Raw genomic sequence first — 10,526 nt, 5'->3', positions numbered from 1 at the left:
TTCACTGAGCTAAAAAAAAAACAGTCATTTTGATTTAATCAATAATTTATTGCTTGCATTTGTTGTATTGTTAAATGTGAAAAATATTTCTAAAAAAGGCAGACAAAATAGAGGTTTTCAAAAACAATCTTAGGGACCGTCAGATTTTGGCAAATTGTTCATATCATTACGAATCTGAACAGTTTTCGTTTAGCTCTTGTTGAAAAAAAATCTTATTTTAAACAAGTACACTGTCCAGCTGCTAACGATCGAAAATGGTCCTTTGTTTATGACGAGGTTGTTTTTGTTGGCACTTCTTATTAAGCAGCGGTTGCTGACATTTTAAAGACATGGTTAAAGTCAAAAACATCTTTTTCCATTCAAATTTCGATATCTCAATAAGAAGTGGTCGTATTGAACTTTAAAAAAAAGCAAATTTAAGCTGAATGAACAAGTTATCCATTAGTAGTTAAGTTGGAAAAATTGTTTGCAAGTTGATAGAATAAAAAAAGATACCGTCGGTCTCATGAGAAAACCTCGTAACTCCACTTTTTTTTTCAAAAATGACTTTTGAATGCCATTCTTTAGAAAATATGTCAGCGGAGCAACCCAGAAAATTTGGGGTCATTCTGAAAACTCTAAATAGACTTAAATTCAAATTTTGCACAGCGCGTTTCTTCCCAACTACTCTGTTGTTTGTTTACTCTTTCGTCTCTCCTGTAAAATTTTGATTTTGGGAGTTACGAGGTTTTCTCATGAGACCGACGATAGGTACAGACAATTTTCGAAAAAAAAAGTTGTTTCGGTATTCATTAGGAAACATTGCTTGAACATTACTATAGAAAGTTTGGGCTTTAATATCCTTTTGTTTAATACAATTTTTAATGAAAATACTGTCACTTGAAAAACCTCAAAAAATTGGATTTTTTTGATCCCTTAATTTTTTCAACTAGTGTATAACATACTTTTGATGTTGTAAGTTTAAGCAAGGGTACAATTTGATGTAAAATAAAAATAACATAAAACCCGTTTGGATCGGATCAAACTTTTTCGCGGTCAACTTTCTAACTTTGGAATGTTGACTAATTCGCTAGTCCGATGTTTTGTTGATTGTTTACCACAATGACAAGTGGTACAAGTATCATTCGGAAAAGGTTTAAATACAAATTTAATTTGGTGTTGAAAATGTTTCTGAAAAACGTCGCTAAGCAGTGCTTTAACATAAAAGTTTATTTGGCTTCTTACTTTAGGAGTAGTGCGATTCTTCAGCTAAAATGGACTTATTTGTTCCTGCATGAAAGTTGATACTTCATTTGTAGTTTTTTTTTTGGATGTCTTAAATGTGGACCTTTTTTTCGAAAGATTGTGCAAACTCACAACTCTTCATCTTGTTTTTTTTTTCAATTTGGTATATTTTTCAAACACACAGAACTTTAGGTAAGTTATATTTTCATTTTTAAGTTAAAACTCAATTTTTTTAATGTTATAAAATATATATTTATTTCATATATAAAGTTTTGTGTAAATAGTTTAAATTATATAATAATAATAGCTTACTTAACAATAATTAGAATACATTTATTTTTATTATAACTTAATAATGTGTGATGAATATTTCAGTGAAAAAAAGTACATAATATTTTTATTTTTTCTATAAAATATTTGCCTAAAGCTTTAACTTCTTAAAAAAAATAATAATAACAATTCATAAAACTTAATTCCTTGGATAAAATATAGGGAGAGAAAAAATAGAATGGCTGCGTTTCATTTTGGATGGTAACTTTTCTTTTTATATAAATATTTTACTTGGCAATTTATTTAATGAAAACATTTGGTTTTTTAAGTACTTCTTAAAAATTGAACCGGTTAATAATTGTTGTTTAAAAATTATTCAAAAATAAAAATGCAATATTTGGGCTGGATAGGTTATAGGATTTAAATAATGCAGCGACATACTCAATAATGTACATGTTATGATCATTTAGATATAAAAATTGTCAATTTTATAGTTAAATATCACGATCGGAAAAATAAAATAACTAACAAACTTTGTTTTTTTTTTTTTGTAGACCTTCTACCAAATAATGGACATTTCATACCAAATACCAACTAATTTTATCTAAAGTTTTTGCATTTCGGTGACATCTTTTTCTTTCTTTCCTTTAATTATTTTAACACGTAAGAATCCATCTTCGTCTTCCGGATTTCCCGATAGTAATCGATCTTCATTTGGATCAACTTTACTTGAACGACAAAACATTCTGAAAATAAAATAAAAATCAAATGTTAGTAAACTCTTTTATAGTTTTTTTTTTTGTTTTTGTTATTTAACGATTCAAGCTCAATTTAAATTGTAAAGGGTAAAAAACACAAGCTTAAAAGAAGGTTAGTATAACTTATTATTAAGTATTATTGGAAAAGGAAGTTAGCATTATTTGGTCATTGAGTTTATTTTTCTGGCAGAGTTACAATAAAATCGAACGTTAACAACACATTACACCGTTTTTTAACCTTTTTTTAAGGAATACTAGATCCTTTCTTTCCAATTGCTTTTTTATCCACTTGAAGTTTCCCAAATATACTATAAAAATTAAATAAAGAAATACAATTTTGTGATAAGATTTTAATTAGAAATTGAAAACGAAGAGAAGTTTGATGTGATTTTTCGAAAATAAAAAAAAGCTTATTTTTAAGACATGAGATGAGCATAAAACACAGACTATGAAATCACCATCTCAAAAATAAAAGTTTTTAAAATCGGCAGTATTAAAAGAACTTTAAAATTCTGAAACGCAAAAAGTTGGAAAAAAAATTAATTTACTGTCAACAGATAATCACACAACTTGATAGGTGGTCCTTTGCTCAAGAAGTTTATTCAGAAAAATTTTATCAACGGAAACCTCATAGCCACGTTTTTTAATTACTAACTGTTTTCCAAATTAAAAACAAAAAACTTTTAAACACCATCATCAGAAAAATTATACCGGATAAGGTACCAGTCATAGATTTTTATTTGCGGATTGAAGAAAAAAATCGACAGAAGTGTGGATAGGGTTGCCAGAAACACCAAACCTTAAAATTATTTAAAAAAAATTGTTACGAATAAGTCACAAGGCTTAAAAATAAGTACCAATAAAACTCTTTAAGTTATTTATTTAACATAATTAGATGGTGGGTAAAAGGCTACAACAAGTTATCCAATTGCTCAAAAGTTTAAATAAAACTACAGAAAAAGCTGGAAATCAGTATTTTTAAAGTCTTTATTGGCAAACTACGAAAAAAAGATTAACATAAGAGCTTAAAATAAGTTTGATTTAACACGATGATTCAAGAGTCATGACTTTTTTCGAAAGTAATGAGAGCGAAAGAGAAAAAAATTAAACAAAGAATTAACTGGCCTCTGAGTTCGAAGAAAAATTTCGGTGATTAATTTTGACGTTCGTGTGTATTTACATTAGGGTGGTCCTTAGGAAATAATATTGGGGACGCCCCACAGTGTGTAGTCCCCTTATGAAAAATCATTAATTTTTTTTTTTTGTTAAAAAGCAATGTTTTTGCTATTTAAATATAATTTAGAAGTGTCAACTCATATGAAAACATATTTATCTTAGAAAATAACCCAGGTTATGCATTCAAAATAAGCTCCGCAACATGAGTACCTCGGAAATCGAAAATATTTTGAGGAATTTAAACGAAGCTTTGAGAGTCTACATTTTACGTTTGGTGAATGTTTGAAAAATTTTACTTATGTTATTTTGTTTATTTGAGTGTTGTTGTAAAACGTATAACAAAAAAAAATTAAATTTATAAAATTAAAAAAGAGTTACATATTAAAATTTCTTTGATAAATATCAAAAAAAAAAATTAATGTTTAAACTTAATTTAAAAAAAAAAAACATTGAAAATCATATCGATAATTTTTTTTTTATATTATTTTGCCTTAGGTCTATACTTAATATTGGCAAAGTTTGGTTTGCTTCTCTTTGCTATTGTCTGAGATATTCACATTTATGTGCTACGACCTACGCGTCAAGTACTCAAAATAATTCATTTTTTGAGAAACAGCTTCAAAGGGATGACAAAAATAAAAACATCGATGTTTTTATTAATTTTTTACCATATACGAGTAACCAAAAGCTGTTTATGAACATTTTTTAACGGGAATATTTCAAAAACGTGATATGATAGAATTTTTCTGACTTCGGATTCGAGTTAAGCACACTAAAAACCTAACGAAAAGTATATTTTGGTTTATATAACAAAAAAAAATAATTTTGCTCACCAGTGTCTTCTTCAATAAATGTTAATTTCATAAATTAAGCTAAAAAAAAGTTTTTGATTCGCAAAATGTCCTGAACATTTATCTCTTCATAAGACTTTAAATACGAATGCGAACACTTATTTCAGCTTCGAACTTTATCATTATCAGGACATCAAGTTTTATAGACTCTGGCAACTCTATAAATTCAACTATGTACCCTTTGTCGATTTTATGGAAAACTTTCATTATTTTTTTAATTTGTTAACATTCTTACAAATCTGTTTGTTGGCCTATTGGCCTCTTTAGTACAGTAAAATTAGGTTTGGCATAGTAAAATTTGTGTTCATTTGCAATTTATTTTTTCTTGAAGTCTGTGGTATAAAAACACAAATTAGCGTATTCAACCTCCATACGCTTTTCCCTCATTTCCCTCAAATTTATAATAGGTACGATTTATTAAAAAAAAATATTTATTGCCACTGAAAAATATTTTGCATTAAAAAAAATGTTATTTCAAATGAACAAAATTAGCATTGAAATATAATTTTTATTGCAAATTAAAATATTTTCCAATACAAAATATTTTTATTTCAAATAAAAAATTGTCTGCATTAAAAAAAAAATCAATGCAAAATGTGTGCATAAAACATTTTTTTTTAATGTATTTTCCAAATTTGACCAATATAAAAAAAAATATTTAATGCACACATTTTGCATTGCATTTTTATTTTCATGCAGAAAATTTGTTTTTTGAAATAAATGCAAAATATTTTTATTTGCAATAAAAAAATTTTTTTCCGTTGCAATAAGTAATTTTTTTTTAATTTAAAATGCATTTTTTTTTTAATTTATAATGTATTTTTTTTTAATTTAGATTTTTACAAACATGATCATAACATAATTAGGATGTAAAGTTCATTTTTAAGCAAACAGTACCAACAAAAACACAACAACAAAAATGTAAATAGGTAAGGTAGTTCGATGTAAATTGGACTGTCATCTTTGTTGGTGATTGTTTTGACGAAATCTTCTAATTGTTTTGATACCTTCTTTCTATTTTTGAATACAATCATAAAAAATTTATTAGATCCGGAATATTCACGAACCTCTCATAAATATAAAATAATAAACCACTAATGCGCAAAAACAAAATAAACCAAACCTTGTACGGAAAGAAGTTTCCACAACACAGGTAGAGACTAACCCTTTCAAGCATCATTAAAAAAAAAAAACCAATCTCACTCCTTTCAATTCAGGTAGTTTCTTAAAGATCGAATTGCTTTAGGGTAATTTTCCCAAAATTTAAGATCCCTTAATTCCCTTGACTATAAAGACGACGCTTGCTCACAAGCAAGTTCATTTCTATAAACACTGTCTCAGTGGTAAGATCATCACTCAAACAAAAATGAGTATTTTTGTTTATATTTGTGGACTGGTTCTACTTTGCGTCACTCATTGTGATGTCCGAAATATCAATTGTCCCGATTTACCAGAAAAAGCATTAAGAGCTATCCTTGGAACAACATATAACTCTCGCTATATGCGAATAGAATTGCCTGCCGAGGATAATACTGAATCTGGAGGATCAAAACGTGCATCTGGGCACGATGACCAGGATTTCTTTCAAGATGGAGATGAGGAGAACCTTTACGCAGGAATACCAGCCTGGGAAGTTGATCATATTGAGATTGGAAAAAGTAGACCAAAGCGACATCATCAAGAAGCTCCGAAAAACAACCGAAACGCTCGTCAAGCGTTCATTGATAAAATGACAAAATCCTCAAAACAAGATGTCTTTCAATCGAGACCTTGGGATTGTAAAGCAGAAGTTCATTGGAAAGATTTGGGATCAGAGTACTTTCCTCGATACATTCGAACCGTACAATGCAAAAAGAAAAATTGTTGGTACGGTCATTATACTTGTAAACCACGATGGTTTAGTATAAAAGTATTGCGACGCAGCACTGGACAATGTGCTAAAGTAAATGATCGATTTCGAGTGGTCACAATGAATGTAGTGACTGGTGACTATGCTCAACAATGGGAGTTTGAAGAAAAAGCGGTGACATTTTGTTGTGATTGTGTAATGGAATATTAATTTGCATTTTTTTTATTTTGTTAAATTAAATTTAAGTTGTTGTTTTTTAAATTATTATCATTCAAATTGTATATAAGAGAAATTCAAAAGATTGTACATAATAAAAATATTTATTTGTAAGTTTAAATTCAATAAAATGCACTACTATTTATTTATTTTAAAATATTTACTTTCTTTTTAAAGTCAAATGGTAACCCTAAAAGTATAAGAATTCTACCTGTTTTTTTTTTTTGGAATTCGTTTTCTATAAACTCGTGCTAATTCTGGGTTTTCCAGTTTTTTTTTATATCATTTTCTTACCTTTTTTAATCCTTTGGGTTCGGTGCACTGAATATAAAAAAAATATCTTTATTGTCTTTTATAACTTAAGAGGGTTTACTTTTTCGGCAGATGGTTTATGATTAAGGATTGACCCATTAATGTATCTGACTCCCAGGAATACTGATATAAAAGAGGATTTGCAGTTAACTACCCTTTCTAGATATCAATTTGGAAATTCCGAAAAATAGAACTCAAAACTGAAATTGCGTTATAGGTAATAGGCATGTGTGAATGTTTCATGTGTTAATAAGCGTTGCTTTCAAAATTCTGAGTTTGATTATCAGTTTTGTTTTTTTTTTTTTTCCTTTTAATTTGTATTTGTGCGTCTACTAAAACGATGGAAACGAACTCCTTACCCGTGCCGAAGTCATTTTCAATGTTTTCATACAATTTATTGATAAATTACAGATATGTAGTTTTGAAGTGTTTTACTTAAAAATTCGGTAAAACTGTAACAGATGATAGAAAATATCTTCAGCCTTAGCTAATTTTTTTAAAATTAATGTTCAGCTATTAAAAAATAATCATAAAAACAAAAAAATTGATACTTTTTTAACTGGATTTAAAAAAATTCAAAATCATTTTTTGGTGCACTCTTTTAGGTGATCAAGACATTAACAAATTTTGAAAATGTTTCCCCAATTTTTAAGTAAAATACTACAAAACTACTTATAATTTATACATATTTTGTATAAAAACATTGGGAACGGTTATATATAATAATAGAGCGAGAGAGAGAGAGAGACAAATTGTACAAATTTATAAAACTTTGTTCCAGAAGGAAAGAGGCATACCAACATAACTTCTTTGCGACTATCAATTTTTGTAACTTATTTTATAAGGTAAATACGGTATCAATCGTAACATCAATTTTATGGGAATTTTTTTCCCCGGGGAAAAAAATTACTCCGGAAAAGAATTTTCCGAAAGCGAATCTCCAACGAACTTTAATGTCTACGGGAAAAGTCTAACCAACATACTTCTTCTTCCTTCAATTCGTCGCTGTTATGATCTCAATGTCAAAAGTTTTAATCATTTTTGAAATTATACAATTATTATATTTTTTTTATGAATTCCTTGAAAATAGTATGGAATTTTTTTAATGCAGCTTTTCTGTCCATTTGTGATAAACTTAGCATAGTATAAGTTCAATTGTTTGATGCATGATTTAAATTTGTAAAATATTTTACCTTACCTTAACCCCTTGTAACCCAACATCGTAAATTTTAAAATTAATAATGTCAATCGAAAGGGCTTTAGCTATAATAAAATAATTTTATTATTTTATTATTATATAATTTTTTTAAAATTCAATAAATTCATTATTTGCTTAGTTATTTCGAAATTTACGCAGTAAAAAAAAAAGTTTAAATAATTTATTTTTGTACATAAATGCAAAAATTCAAACAAAAAGCTATCTAATATTTATTTTTAAGGCGCATTCCTAAAATCCAAAAATAAAACCCCGTTAGTTTATGCACGAAAAATATTTTTTCTGAATTTCGTAGTTTTTACATAAATTTGCTTGTTTTCCAAAAAAGCCAAACTTTCAACATTCACTGCCAATTAAAAACTATTGGTGCTATTTATTAGATTCAATATATTTATTATTTTTGTTATTTTTTCTTCGTTATTGCTATTTATTAGAAATATTGCGCATTATTTCGATAAAGCAATTCTTAAAGATTATGTAATAAGCTTTAAAAGAATAAAAAATAGGTTTTTACAGCTTTTAGACGATCTTTTTCGGTTTGTTACAGAAATGTCACATGGGGCTACAAGGGGTTAATAACATTGAAAAATAACGTTTGTCAAAATACTTTCTTTACTCAGAGATTAGCACTTCTAATACAAAAACAAAAAACAAAAAGCCTCGAAGCATAATACCACCCATATGACTGAATTTTACCATCATGAGATTGATATTTATTTTAATATACGGGCCAAAATATCATTTAGTTCCTAAAAAAGTTCTCTCCTTGGTTGAATTTCATTTTTCTTGAAGAAAAAGCACAAATTAGTAGAAAACTATTTTGAGTTATAAAATTAACATTATTTACATTCACAAGTTTGAAACCCAAATTTGGATTGAATTGTTTGCAAATCACGTTAACATTGTGGTTTATCTTGGTAACGCTGTGGTATTAAAGTTTTAAAGCTGATTTTTGGTAATACACTAAGAAGAATATTTAATTGAAATTAATCATAGGAGACTTACGTTGTTCCTATAGTTTCAAATAGGAATATCAGAAAGCTTAATTATATAATTTTACAAATAAAACTGAAATTTGCAGTAAAGTAACGCAGTTGTTTGGTTTTGATCAATTTCTGTTTAAACTGTCATACATATAGAAATATCATTCAAAACATCGTAGCAAATGTTATTTTATAATAGACTAGCTGACCCGGCGGACTTCGTTCCGCCTTTCCAAGTATTTGTTTTCAAATTTTAGCCCTGTAATGTGTTAAACTTTTTCCGGTTCACTCGGTTCGGTTGATATGTGGAGCACAAATAACTTGACTACAGCGCAACCTACAGGGTCCAATTATAACACAAAACCTGTCTGGGGCAAACCTTATCACACACAAAAAATTTCACAAAAAATATCCAGTCATTCGACCCCAAATACGGATTTTGAATTAAACTTGACAACAGCGCCACCTACCGGGTCCAATTATAACACAAAACCTGTCTCGGATAGACCTTATCGCATACACAAAATTTCAAAAAAATCTGTTCAGTCATTCGACCCCAGATACGGAATTTGCATATAACTTGACAACAGCGCCACCTACTGGGTCTAATTATAAAACAAAACCTGTCTCGGATGGACCTTATCACCCCCACCAAATTTCAGAAAAATCTATCAAGTCGTTTAGAAGGAGTAGTGTCACAAACAAACGCACAGGAGAATTATATATATAAGATTAAATTATAACCATTCTATGTCAACTAAAATATATGAAAATACATAATAGAAATTGCTCTCCTGAACAATTTACAAAAATGGACTTACGAGGTTTGCACCCTCAGCCGACAAATATATTGATACAAATTTCTATATTTTTTTGTCAAAATTCACTGCCTTAATTAGGCATCAAAAAGTATTTTGGCCCATACCTATTCAATAACCGTCAACTTTTACCCTCTTTCCTCTATTATCCAACCGTTACAGATTATTCTCATAATATACAGAAATGTTTACTTGTTAATGTTATTAAAACTCATAAATTAGGTAATTGAAAGCAAACTACATAACGTCGGTGAAACCAGAAAAGTGTGTAACTCCATTTTAGCAAATTTTATAGGAGAGCAAAAAAACAAAATCGTTTTGAAGGCATTTGTATGAGTTTTCATTTTCTAATTTGCTAATAAAATAAAAACTATGAACTTTAAGCGGATTTTCAGTTTAAGGAACGGTAGATATCGGATTTGTCTAACAGATGGCATTCAAATCTAATTTTCAGAAAATTTGGAGTTACACACTTTTCTGGTTTCACCGACGATAAATGTACTTGTAATTAACTAGGTTGTTAGACCTAGTCACGAACAGTATTAGTTTGTTTGGAGCATTTAAATTATTCTGGTAAGACAAAACATTTAACAATATTATAATTATTATTATTCTGTAAAGAAATTAAGGGTCATAAAGTAATATTTTTCAAGTCATCATCAGTCGCACAGAATTCATTGACTATATTTTTAATGATCCAATTAGTCTATGAAGTTCACATACGAGATAAAATCTCGATTGTATTCTTAATTTATGATTGAATCCCTTAATCATTTTCTCATTATGATTGTGGAATTTATTTAAATCGACAATCGAAAATCCATACATATATGTACACTCAGCTTTGTTTTGA

The 10,526-nt window shown here is 28.3% G+C and overlaps 2 protein-coding genes across 6 annotated transcripts in view; one reads left to right on the top strand and one right to left on the bottom strand.

The window, feature by feature from the left end:
• Window positions 1–2,027: 2,027 nt before the first annotated feature.
• The window catches only part of LOC129917757 (copper-transporting ATPase 1), a 49,199-nt gene continuing 40,700 nt past the window's right edge, over window positions 2,028–10,526 (bottom strand). For 3 of the 4 annotated variants that reach the window (XM_055997844.1, XM_055997847.1, XM_055997843.1), the window contains one exon: window positions 2,028–2,240. In XM_055997844.1, coding sequence (XP_055853819.1) covers window positions 2,099–2,240 — 142 coding nt within the window. In that variant the 3' untranslated portion in view covers window positions 2,028–2,098. Of the gene's footprint in view, window positions 2,241–2,490; window positions 2,561–10,526 lie in introns of all 4 variants that reach the window. The other variant, XM_055997846.1, reaches the window with a different exon arrangement.
• Window positions 5,213–6,493, top strand: LOC129917759 (protein trunk). 2 transcript variants are annotated; one of them, XM_055997850.1, is made up of 2 exons: window positions 5,213–5,432; window positions 5,526–6,493. In XM_055997850.1, exon 2 carries the CDS (start codon window positions 5,646–5,648, stop codon window positions 6,336–6,338), a length of 693 nt encoding a protein of 230 aa, XP_055853825.1. In that variant the 5' UTR covers window positions 5,213–5,432; window positions 5,526–5,645; the 3' UTR covers window positions 6,339–6,493. The 2 variants fall into 2 exon arrangements, with proteins under 2 accessions (XP_055853825.1, XP_055853824.1); XM_055997849.1 differs by having other exon boundaries at window positions 5,497–6,493.

This window comes from Episyrphus balteatus, chromosome 4 (genome assembly GCF_945859705.1).
Source record: "Episyrphus balteatus chromosome 4, idEpiBalt1.1, whole genome shotgun sequence".
NCBI classification, from domain to species: Eukaryota; Metazoa; Arthropoda; class Insecta; order Diptera; family Syrphidae; genus Episyrphus; species Episyrphus balteatus.
Note: the sequence above shows the minus strand (reverse complement) of the source record. Positions and strands in the feature narration are given on the sequence as shown.